This window comes from Acipenser ruthenus, chromosome 3 (genome assembly GCF_902713425.1).
Source record: "Acipenser ruthenus chromosome 3, fAciRut3.2 maternal haplotype, whole genome shotgun sequence".
Lineage (NCBI taxonomy): Eukaryota > Metazoa > Chordata > Actinopteri > Acipenseriformes > Acipenseridae > Acipenser > Acipenser ruthenus.
The window spans coordinates 41,315,342-41,328,546 of NC_081191.1; the positions used below are offsets into that span (position 1 = coordinate 41,315,342).

The 13,205-nt window shown below is 37.1% G+C and overlaps 1 protein-coding gene across 6 annotated transcripts in view; it reads left to right on the forward strand.

Moving 5' to 3' along the window:
- The window catches only part of ptpn3 (protein tyrosine phosphatase non-receptor type 3), a 190,152-nt gene that overhangs the window by 16,445 nt on the left and 160,502 nt on the right, over window positions 1–13,205 (forward strand). Inside the window, exon 2 of one of the 6 annotated variants that reach the window (XM_059012936.1) lies at window positions 9,138–9,229. The exons of the other annotated variants lie outside the window; for them this stretch is intronic. Within the exon in view, the coding sequence (XP_058868919.1) occupies window positions 9,202–9,229 (28 nt within the window). The 5' untranslated portion in view covers window positions 9,138–9,201. The remainder of the gene's footprint in view (window positions 1–9,137; window positions 9,230–13,205) is intronic. 6 annotated transcript variants of the gene reach the window in all.

The following is a 13,205-nucleotide window of genomic DNA, read 5'->3' on the forward strand; positions in this document are numbered from 1 at the left end:
AGCTGCAACACCAACCAAAGTCACTCTTCAAAGCGAACAATTCACGCCTGCAATAAGATGAAATAACTGGGAGGGCTCCAAAAAATTACCCATATTTATTTTTGGATAGATGTTGATGAGATCTACAAGAATTAAGCAAAACATTTTGGTATTCGTGGATTTTGGATTTTTGGCAGATTTTTTAAGTTGCATTTGAGCATTGCTTATGGCAACTTTGAGTCTAAAATACCACATAGTCCTAACCGAACTGGCGTTATCCTTCAATTTTGCATTTTCTGGGGTTAGATCTAGAGTAAAAAGTAATGGTGTGCTTCCAGTAGCACTAGCTTGGAGCTGAGGGGTTATGAACTTGCGTGTGGAACTTGTTTCAGTGACACATTTGAAACTACCAAAACCTCACTTTGGTGTTTTTTAAAAACTACAACCTGATAGAAAACACAAGATAAAGGTCTCATTTACCAGTCAAAGTATGGTATTCTGTGTGGTGACAGTGTTGAAAGGTGCAGTTGTCCAGGAGGGTCCAGCTCAGCTGTGTCTACAAGTTGGTGACTGGGTGAAGGTGTTGCATGACAATAAAATGTTCCCTGGAGAAGTTGAGAACATCTGATGATGGAGCACAAGTGAAGGTTATGCATCCTGCCAGACCGAACACTTTCAAGTGGCCCTTCTGAGGACAGACTGTTCTATGAATGGAAGAACATTGTGAAGAAAATCTCACTCCCCGCTCCAGTTCACGCCTGCAATAATTTTAAATGTGATGATTACTGAACTTTATGATATGTGGCTTCTACAGCAGCTATTAACCAACCACATTCTGCAAGCAACTTTTAAAATGTTTACAATCCTTTCCTTTTTGCGTAGTTATATACTTGACATAAGAACTGAGATTTTTAGTTTGATTCCAGTGACGCCAGAAGTTGTTATCCCCTCAAGTTTACCATGGTAATCTATTTTTTGTGTTTTCTATCAATTTGTCTTTTTTTTTTTAAACGCAACTGTGACAAGCAGGCTGTAGTGGTGACGTCAGACCCGGAAGAAACACACAGTACTGCGAAGTGAAATGTGAATTGTGCTGTTGCATGTTTAATAATGACCAAATTAAAAGGTTTTAAACAAAAAAAAAAAAACAGCACATGGCACTTTGGGCCAAAATAAATAGGCAAACAAAACGACAAAACAGTAAACAGACAAACAAACACGGTGAGTCAAAGAAACTTTACTTTTCTTGTCTTTTGTTTACTTTTTCTCCTCTCCACACCCGTTCTCCACTCACCGAACACACAACCCCGAGTGAGTGAAACGTGCATCTATATATACTGTTGTGCCGGGATTCAATTACTAATTAATTATTCACTTGAATCCCAACACTTGAACTAATTCTGTGCAACTCCGTGCTCACATATTAAATACTTTAAATGCACGTGAAGTGCAATCCCCGTGCCTAAATACAATTATACATTTTAAATAACTCGTCCTACACACACCCATTTATATCGCGTGCAGCAATATCTATACACCAACATTAACACACTAAATTGCAACATATAACACAAAAATACACACAGGGGTGGGACACATTGCCACAGCAACTAATTGAGGTTTTGGTAGTTTCAAATGTGTCACTGTAACAAAGAAATCTAAGTTCCACATGCAAGTTCATAACCCCTCAGCTCCAAGCTAGTGTCACTGGAAGCACACCCTGTCACTTTTTACTCTAGAGCGAACCCCAGACAATGCAAAATTGAAGAATAACTCCAGTTCGGTTAGGACTATGTGGTATTTAGAATGCATGTCAAGTGCAACTTCAAAAATCAAAATGTTTTGCTTGATTTTTTTTAGCTCTGTGGCAAAGTGTTTAATAGTGTGCAGATGATCAATGAACAGACAATTATAATCCAGGTGCAAAGGTTTGTTTTATTAGTTTTCTGTCCAGTGCCTGACGGCAAAACAAACAATAAACAATAAAGCTGGTAAGTGATACAGCGGCGTGTATTACTTACTTTATAATCCCCAGGTTGGTCCTGAAGTAACAGTCCCGTTAATTGTACCCCCACATTAAACACAAAACATACACAAGTCTGTTTAGTGCGTGAATTAGTGCTTGTGGTGCAAATACAGTTTATGGTGATACGAGTGCAGTGCTGTTCCAGGTTTGTGCTGGCCGATGGCGACAGCTCTGGAATGTGTCAGCTATCTAATAACAAGAAGCAACAATTAGACAAGACAAACAAACACTCACGATACGTATAGTCACAACACAGGTCCTTCCAGGTTCTTTTATCAATAACCAAAACGAAGGAACAGATTATGTCGCTTTGACCCCTATTTATACCATCACTCGTGACCCCTTGGTAAACGATTGCAGCTGCTCCTCTAATCCACGGCTGCCACATCATTTCCCTTCCGGGTCGATGAGTTAGTGTACCGAAGCTCCTCCCCTTTTCTAAATGACTGACTTCCTTTGTTATTTTCCTGAGTTATTTCGGCCTAAACTTTGTAGAAATACCAAAAATTCTAATTTCAGAGGGGATTAATGACCAGTGGGGGGACTTGAAACCAAAAGTGTTTCACAAAATTTTAGGATCCGCATCCCCTACTGGGTAAAGGGTTGGGCTCAAGTTTGAATAAAACTCGTCACTTACCCCTCGTCTGGCAACTTGCTAAAAGTGAGTTAGGTACTCCTGGTATTTTTTTCTCATAAGTCCTATTCATTACGAGTCAAACGAGGTGCTACGCATGATGGTAACATCTAAGTTGAGCCCAGGGTGATTTTTCTGGTCAGGGTCACTTTTTCATTGCCAGGTCACAGCTCTAAAAACAAAAAAAACATATCTAAACTAGGCGGGCCCGAAAACCCCCATGTGAATTTTTGTAGCAAAATCTGAGACGGTTGGGCAATGGCTCTGGTTGAGTTGGTATGGAATGACCCATGATTGAGTGCTTGAAGTTATGGATGAAGTCTATGTTGAAATACTGCCGTGAGTTTTTAATATTATACCATTGGGAAGGGAACCCAAATCGAAGCACAAGACAGTCATACTTGAGCGGTAGTGCCCGCCTGAAGGCTCTACCACGTGGTAGTTGACTACGACTGTAGTTATGCGTCTCGAGCCGAAAGCGAGGGCCCTAACAAAAGTCAAGGTCAACTACCACACGGTAGAGCCTTCGAGAGGGCACTATTGCTATTAGAAAATTACTTTTCTCAGTATTTACTTAAAAAATAAATAAATAAACACTTTAAAACTAGGGCTGTAAATCTACGTTTAATTGACTACACGTTTAAACCCATTGTTAATCCGATTGTTTACCGTTTAAACGGCCATACATTTAATGTTTCACTCATTTCATATTTTTATATTTAACTTCCAATATTTAAAGTCATATTTTAACCTCGGTTTGTTATTCAAAGCGCGTACCATATAGATCCACTTAAAGACAAACAATGCTAAACATAAAAGCATAAAGGAGGACTGTAAATTAGCACTACAATGTAATCTATTTTAATAGCATAAAAAAAAATCATAGTCGATTTTACAACGTACCATTTCTCCAGAAGCTCCATAAAAATTGTGTGTATCCAACATCGAAAAAACATTAAAAAACAACTCTATTTAAATTAAACTTAAAACACAGTGACAAGACTACATTTTTAGTTTCATTCACTTGTATATTGTTGGCAGGAAACAAAACATGTCCAGAACCAAAAACCTTTATATTTTTTTCATTAAAAATCAAAGCCGTTGTCTGATACAATAAGAGTTCCCAGCGTCCCTCCCCTTCACAACGGCGCTTGCGCATTCACGTAAAAAAATAAAGATTTCCCAGCGTCCCTCTCTTTCACAGATTCTCGGTTCAGCTCGCTTGAATAATTAAAAGCTGTTCTGTAATTGCAGATGTCCTGTTGAACACCCACAATAAAACACACACTTTTTAAAAAAAATGTAATTGGGTTAATTTAAATTAACTTATACACACTGCAGGCAAGGTGAACAACACAAAACCGTAAACTACAGGCTTCTACTTTTTCCATTTGGTTTGCGTTCGTCTTCATTGGATTAAGCATTGTTTTATCTAATTGTATTGAAAAATAGTATTGTTAACTTTAAAAACTGGTTGTATTTTATTTATTTTTTTTAGTGCAGTGTGGGGCGCTCCAAAGCAAACAGATGGGCGTGTTTCATAAGTTTTAGTTTTGAACTTGATGAATTCTATATTACAGCTATGCCCTTGGTTTCACTACAATACATCTTCTCTGTGTGAACAGTGGGATCGTATTGTTCAAAGTGACTGCTGTAATAGCAGTTTGTGAGAGGAGTACCTTTTGTGTTGTAATACACATGTTAAAAATAGTCTGCAATGTTGTCTAATTGTTTAAGTCCTTAAAAAGGTTTCTATTTATTTTCCCTGATTGCATTTATTTAACGCACGCGAATGGTGAATTAATTATTTTCACTGATTCAGCCCTTCTCGTTGTTTATCCCTGTTTGGGTCAGGACCACACCACAAAAACAATAAATCCTTCCTCCTGTCTCTAGCCTAAAAACTCGCTTTCTCACACACACACACACACACACACACACACACACACACTCACACTCACACTCGCACACACACAGGCTCTGGCTCTGTATCAGTCCCCTAACCCCACTACTCTCATTGGTGGTGGTGGTGGTATTATGTACATTTTTTAGAGTACTAAAGTAATAAATTAGTGCTCGAGTAATTCTAGTTGTTTCGAGTACTTGAGTACTCTAACCCACCCCTAGCAATTACCATAATGAACATAATATGTTGCTTGAAACATACACAGTATATTCATAATAAAGTTGAGTTCTTATCTGCAACAGTAACACGTTTAGTATAGGACTCGCTGTCGGTACAGCTTGGTGTTGTTTACATTAACGTCAGCATATTTTAAGTGATTGGAAGCTGAAATTACTTTTTCTTTATAGCAATACAGTAATGGTGAGCGATAATCAGTTAATTTGAAAACCAGGCTTTAATCACTGGTAATAGATGCATAGGCGGCGATTGAGTGCTCTGGGACTCAAGCATCAATTGGGAAAAATAAGGTCCCGCATAGTGCAAATAAATCACCTGTTCTGTCAAATTATACTGTGGATGCGTCACAATCAGAACTGTTATTGCAGCGTTTAAAAAGTAACACGTTCACTGGCGGCTCTGACAAACCGGAAGGGGCTGCTTCACATATTCAAATCCATTTAGTGTCTCCCAGCTTTCTTGAAAATATCTGCTTCTTTCTTTTGTATTTGTTATGCTCTCATTAGTATCCAACCTAGTATATTCAGCGTCCGTCAGTTCTGGCAGATTCTACTGTACTTGCTGAAGCGGTTTTCTCCCACTGATAATTAAAAAACAAAAAAAACAAATGTAGCCACCTAGCTAACAATTTCATCCCGAGGGCTACAGTGACACGTACTGTTTTTAAATTGAGACTTTAGTGAAGATCGTGTGTGTACGTGAGTACATTAATTATTGTAGGTAGTAATTCATAGTTATTTAATCACTCACAGGCTGTAATCCCCAACTCCACAAACCGGTCGCATTTTTGTAAATGGCAACACATGTAATGAACAATAAATACACATTTTATTTGTGTCATCGGTGTCAATTTCAGGCGGAGCTTTGTGACATGGCTGAGAGAATTTTTTTTCATCTGTCATTCCGTCTGATGCTGTCAGTGTCAGTTTCTCAGCACACAGTACAGTAACCGCTGTGACGAGGTGCAAACAGGTGATCGATCAGTAGGAGCGTTTGCAAAGGTGCCTTTGTACCTTTTTATTTAAAATCTAAATTTTGCTTATTTTTGAGGAAAATAAAATGTAAACCTATTTTTAGGGACCCCAGATGTTGATGATTCCAACAGGCACTTCACATTAGGACTAGCAAGTTTTAAAAGGTACTAGTCCTTTGGACCAGTACCAGAATATTGTTAGTTTCTAACCCTAGTTCATAAATGGTGGTTTTTAAGGCATAGACAAAGTTGCACTTAGACTTCAATTAACTTTTGAAAGGAAAAATTCCATGTTATAAAATGATAAATATACAATATGAGTGTGTTAAAGAGACAGGTGAGCTACAGTAAATCAGTAAACTTTAATTCTTACTATCTTCTCATTCATTGTCTGTAGCCATATTCCAGTATTTAAATGACTCGAGCAAAAGCTTTGAAAATATGCCCAATCATGAAATGTTACTGTTGTGTACTGTAGGCTAATAATTGTCCATGCTGTAGTGTTTTGGGAAGACATCAAGTTCCAACAAATGCTGCGTAGCATACAGTAAACCAAACATAATGCATGTTTTAGGTTTGTAATAGAGATGGGCAAGTGTAATTGTTTATTGGAATATTCCATTAGAAAACTGTTAATAGTTTTTAAAATTAACAGTCGTATAATCTATCATGTATTGCAACAGATATGTGGTCTGAACAGACCCATTAACCACACCAAGCCTGCCACAGCAGCCCAGCGTATTACTATGAATAAATATTAAATAAGTCATTATTTCTTTTTATGGCTGTAAATTACTCAAGCTCCTGACAGATTTAAAAAAAAAAAGTGTTTTTAAATGCTGTAGCTATGGGTTAAGAAAGGTGGTTGGAATGCACCATTGCACATATTAACACCGTACTTAATTCAATTGAATTAATACACGAGACTTCAAAATAGAGGTATTTTACAACAAAGAGATATCATACAATGTGATATTGTCGCTGGTCATGGTATAATTATTTAGACTTAAACTTGACTTTTAGTTTAATGACACTTAATGGTTTAATGTCTTCTCCAGGGCTTCCTAACCCTGGTCCTGGGGACCCTCTGTGTCTGCTGGTTTTCATTCTAACTGAGCTCTCAATTACTTAACTAGACCCTTAATCTGAACTAATAATTTGCTTAATTAGACATTTTTTAATTGTTCTCAGCTCCTAAAAAGTTGCAGAGTTCAAGTTATTTCAAGTTATAGCTAACTTGAAATCAACTGTTTAAGAGCTGAAAACAAGTAAATAGGTCTAATTAAGCAAATTATTAGTTCAATTAAGGGTTTAGTTAAGTTAATTGAGAGCTCAGTTGGAATGAAAACCAGAAGACATATGGGGTCCCAAGGACCATGGTTGGGAAGCCCTGGTCTGCTCTGTACTACATTATTTAAGGCTTCATTTAGCAGAACGTATACCAGGGCAGGGAGGTATGTACCATGTTTAATGTGATATGTTACTTTAATGGGCAGCAGTGTGGAGTAGAGGTTAGGGCTCTGGACTCTTGACCGGAGGGTCGTGGGTTCAATCCCCGGTGGGGACACTGCTGCTGTACCCTTGAGCAAGGTACTTTACAACTGTATAAATGGGTAATTGTATGTAAAAAAAAATATTATGATATCTTGTAACAATTGTAAGTCGCCCTGGATAAGGGTGTCAGCTAAGTAATAAATAATAATAGACATGTGTTGATTCATTACCTGTATGCTATTATGTTGCCTTTAATTGCTGTTTGGAAATTGTGAATATGTTGGGCTTTATGCATCAATCAATCAGTCATAATTTGATATAGCACCTTTCATAGTGGACCACCGTCACAAAGCGCTTTACAATGCATATCGTATTAATACAATATGCATTACACTTATGTATGTAATTACAGTTCCTGTTCATAAAAAGAGATGCTTATTGAACACTGTCAAATATTACAGCGATTTTTTTTTTTTTTTTTTTTTTTACGTACAGTATTACTTAAATTTTGGTATTATGTAAGAATTAGTTTTTGCCAATGGGACATTAATGTAAAGTATAATGGTGTAAATATTTAATCGTTTAGTAAATTACGTGTATTTGATTATTAAAATATACGGAAATGCCCATCCCTTGTCTGTAATAGAAACTTTATTGTAGCTTCTTCAGCAGCTGTACTGTGCTGTAAGACATTCCTGATGTCCATACTGTACAATCCATTGAGTTGCAAGGAAATTGCACATTAGACTTTTTAAATTGATTGCAGTATCTAGGGTTTTATTTTGTGCTTGGTTTGCAATGTAAAACTATTGGTTAATTGCCCCAATAGATCAGAGCTGTGTTCCCTCTGTTAGCAGCTCATTCTGTGTCGATTGTTTATGCTGGACTAGTGTATATTCTCCCCCCCCCCCGACAGATGAAGTCTAGCCACTGTATTGAAACCCATTTCGAGAAGTGTTCTTGAGCATTAATATTATTGAAGGGTTAGTTAATAGAGCTAATATGATTTCAGATTTTTCTAGGTTCATACTGTATGCTAGGACAGTAAACAAGTGCACTCGCTTCCAATTTTAAAAATAAAGAAAAACATAAACATGTTGTAACATGGTTGTCCTACATATGTCACTGCAGTTTTCTGGTTATAATGAAGTCAATAGGTTTTCCATCTATAGTAGCTGTACAGTAGTTCTAGCATTGCAAAGTTAATAGTGTACTACCTAATTTAGGGCGGGATTTTATTAGAAACTACAAAACAGTTATTTTAAAAATATATATTTAAACTTTAAAAGCTGGAAAGTTTATATGGGGTCGAGATGTGATGGCTTTGCAGACAAGCAGCCCAAAAGAAGAGCCTAATTTACCATGTGCTTGTTTTGAGACCCAGAAACCCTAATGAAGCTGGCTTTATTGTAGCACTATTGCCTTCAAATGGGACTCCGGTTCTGCTGTATTTGATAAGCTGGTGAGTCTGGGGTGCATGGCATCTTTAGGATGTGTGGTGTAAATACATACATTTTCCAGTGAACATGGAATACAAATAATAAAACAATATTTACTTTTAAAACCAAGACAGATGTTTGTTTAGTGGTTTAAGAAACCTACAGTAGCCTTCAGCCGAGTCTGAAAGGAAAGTGTGTCGGCTCCCTTACATCATTTGTTACTGTAAGATTCAAGTAGACAGTTTTTTTTTTTTTTTTTGTAATGCATTTTTCGATTAGAAAAGGTTCCTGCGTAGCCTGTTATAAAATTGTTTCCTGATTTAGGCCTAATTATTAAATTTGCAACTTAGCTGTCAAAACTTGTGCCATGTTATTTGTTTCCAAAGCCCAATGTTCATGTTTAGCAGCCTGAGATGCTTGTCTGACTCATTTACATAGGGTATTTATAGTTATTTCTAGAGTCTCTGGAGGTACGACAGGAAATCACTTAATCTGGACAGCGAGAAGGGGAGCATGGACAAACGTACTGTACACAGGAAAGGTACGACAATTTCAAATGGGCTAGGAGTTACTCTTGGGCCTAACCTTACTGTACCTCATTTTTGTTTTTTGGATTTAACCAAAACCTTACTTTTGACTGCAATATGTTACTGCATGGTCCCATAAGGTATTTTATTATTGGCCATTTGGCCCACAGCCTTAAAACAGGATATTAACATCCAATTATAAAGACACTGTAGTGACCTTGGGCAGAGCATCACTAGTGCAGCACACTGAGGCATTGAGTGCCCTATACAGAAGTGGAAAGTGCCCAGTATGTTCTAAAATACTACAAAAGAACTGTCCTGCCTTTATGCTGACAGTCAGTGGACTTAAAACACAAACAGAAAAACATAATCTTTTTACAGCCTTAAATGGGATACTCTACCAGATCTGGGATCAACTAGAATTACAATTCCAGCATAATTGTTACAATTAAAATGTTATCTTGTTCAATAACAACTAGTTACAATTATACTGCAGTAAATGCACTAAAAAGTAACAAATAGCTACACACATTAACATGTTTACTCCACTCTACCAAGCAGTAATCACGGGCACACATACAGGAACATGATATATAACATTTTTTTCAAACAAGTGAGGTCATTAAAAGTGTGCTAGGACCTGGCATCAATGCCAGGATCCACTTTGCATTTATATTTACTGAGTGTTCTTGCCCTGTTTGTGCAAGTGCAGTGACAGCTGTGCTTTATAAAATAATTCACATTGTTTAAGTAATTTATTTAAGCACTAAGCCACAGTTTGATGATACACCACCTATAGTCTCCCCCTTCCTGCTGATTTAAGATTTTGTTGTGGTCTGGCTGCTGCAGAATGTAGAGTTGATTTTCTACTTTTCTGTTGCCTCTGGCTTGGAGGTTGTTTTCATTGTATCTTAAACAGTGGTTATCTACCATACAGTATCTTGTTATCTTCCCTGCAAAAGCAGGCCACTGTATACTAAAATTATGCTGTATGTCTGTTTGTCCATCAATCATGTCACACGGGTAAAACTGTGACATAGGTGGATTATGGTTCCTGTTGTGTTTAAAGTAAATCTGTAAATGTCACAACAGCCTTTCTGTTCTGATTTAGATAACATTTTGCAGAAACACACAGTTAAATACAAACTTGGTTTCTATTGATTTTTAAGGTAAAGCCATTACAAACAAGTAGGTCATGTGCTCTCGTAAGACTGCAGATTCCAGGAGACACTTTTGTAGTTCAGTCTGAGAGCTGCAGATTATTTAGACACTATATAGTGTTTATGATGCATACTGTAATTCTTGAAGTACAGTATCAATCTATTTGGCCTGTTCTCCACATGCTTTCCTTTTTTTTTTTTTGGAACTATACAATAATCCCCATCTTTAATAACCACTGCATAATAAAAACAGAGTTCCTTTTCCAACTTTATAGAAGTCCAGAGATTCTGTAATGCAAGGTTCATTGGTCCTTTAGGACTTGTAACTTTCAGTTGACTGGTAGGACTGATAAAGTGGAAAATCTCAGGATAACATTGATGAAAGTATATAGTGCATACACCATTTAAATTAAATAAAAAGTCATATTTACAGTGTTTAGTGTACAGTGGGTGTCACCTGTTTAGCCTGCCTGCCTACAAACAAGTACAGTGCAGTAGGCCTACAGTATATCTGATATATTATGAGGAATGCTGGGGAGAGAGGAAATCGTGTTCAGTGTTAAACAAGTGCAATCCATCTTTTTTTACTGTTGCTGCCTACATCCTAGTGTTGAATGTAGGTCACCTTTTGGTTTGTGAGAGCACCAGTGGGACCTGTATGTAATTATCTGAAACAGGAAGCAGCTCCAGTTCGATGAAGAACAAAAGTGCTACAGTAAAGCACCTTGTGGCTGATTACAAAGTGGTCTAGCCAGGGCTCCCATTTGCCCCATAATACCACTTTACAAGTGCGCTTACATTGTGTCTTGTACTTCTGGTCAGAACTCGAAAAACAAGGCCTCCTGGCTTCAGTGTTTAAAATGGATGCAGTACAGTAATTCTTTACAGTGACCATTGATGGAGCATGCATTTGCATGATGATGGTGGTTTCTGGTTTTGAACACGGAATACAATTGGATTCTAGTTGTAGAAGGAATTCGCATTTTATATTTCAAATCTATCACGTACATTATTCTGTATATACTGTAGTTCCTCTAATTTTTAGAGTTGTGCAGTAGAACTGGAAGTATTTTTAATAATGTGTTTGATAGAAAGCACACATTGGGTGGTTAATGTTACTGACTTACTTTTAAAGATAAAAATGCTGTACACTATAGTGACACATGCTTTCATACTTTCAATGTTGTTGAAGCTGACACCCTGGGATCCTTTAAGAAGCTGCTTGATGAGATTCTGGGATCAATAAGCTACTAACAACCAAACGAGCAAGATGGGCTGAATGGCCTCCTCTCGTTTGTAAACTTTCTTATGTTCTTACTGGTTTTCACAAGTCCCCTTCTTTTAAGGATTTAAAGGGCTGCTGTATTTAGATCCACCACCACTAAGATCAATTGAATAAACCCAAATATCTATGAAAAAAAAATGTCCAGAAGAGCAAAAAAGGATCAGACAATTGGGGTTTAGTTTCCTCCCCCCTTGCTTCATGAATCCGGTTTTAAAAAAGATGCATATTATAGTGAGTGTAAGTGGTCCAGATAAGCTGTGTACCTGCTGTTTTTACACATTAAAAAATCTGAAATACGCACAAAATTTCAACGTAATGTGTAAAAATACGCATAGCAATTTTGCTGCACAGCTTGTCTGCCTCACTTAAAACTTCCACTAACAACTACATCTCCCAGAATACAATGTCTTCAGTTACTAGGAAACTGTACACAAGAAAAACCAACCCAACAAACATTATCCAGTCTCTGGCTAGCCCTGTTGTCTTTGCAGCCAATCGCAGTAAGAATAAGAAAAATTCAAAGCTACAGTGTTATACAGGTTGAAGCGTAAACACCCCAATCCAACTGGAACCATCGTCGGATGTAACCGCTTAAAAAAAGGTGTCTATAATGTGTCGCTGTTTTATAACTTCTTAATGCAGCTCCTTATTTTAATTATCTGTATGGCTTTATATTGAAGTTTTAACATGTTCACTGAGTAAGAATTTAATGTTAAAATATTAGTAACATAATTAATTTGCTGTCAGTGTGATAAATCGGTGCCGCCTAATCGGGATGTCTGTTTAAATGGGATACTACTCTGGGAGATGGTTCTTCCCAATGCTATTTATGTCGTTTAATTGGGACATCTCTTCATTTAATTGGGATACAATTATTTTCAAATGATGAACGGAGATCGCTTTTCAGAGCAAGACAGGTTTGCATATGCAGTGCAGTGAGTACGTGATTACACTGTAACTTGCGTAAACCACGTTGAACTCTTGAAGGCGCTGGAGTCTCTGGCGTATCAGCATTGCAGGTGCCTCGTCTTGTGATAAGATGGGGTTTCATTCTTTTTTATTTAATGTAGAAATACAAAACAGTGATTCATTTTGTTTAGGAATAAAAAAAACAAACAAACAATTGACTCGTATTTTAAATGTATTTAACATTTAATCATAATGTGATGTAATTCCAGTATTTTTCTTTTCATTTATTAAAAAAAAAAAAGTGTGACCTAAGGTCGTCGCAAATGTCTCATTTAATTGAGACAGCCACTTATTCGGGATATTTTTACTTCTGATGCGTCCCGATAAAGCAACTGTACCTCAAACAAAATGCGCTGAGACGATAAATAACCTTGTTTTAACACACGCGTGGTTGTACAGTAATTTGAAGTAACATTGCGGTTAAAATGGAAGTCTCTTTTTTCAATGCCTACTGAACCCCATTACCATTAAAGATTGTACAGTATTTATCGCGATTCAGTATTTTACCTGGGTTTTAGATTTTCTGTAGTCACTAGTGACTAATCCTTGATAAAAGCATTAGTCACTCGAGATATT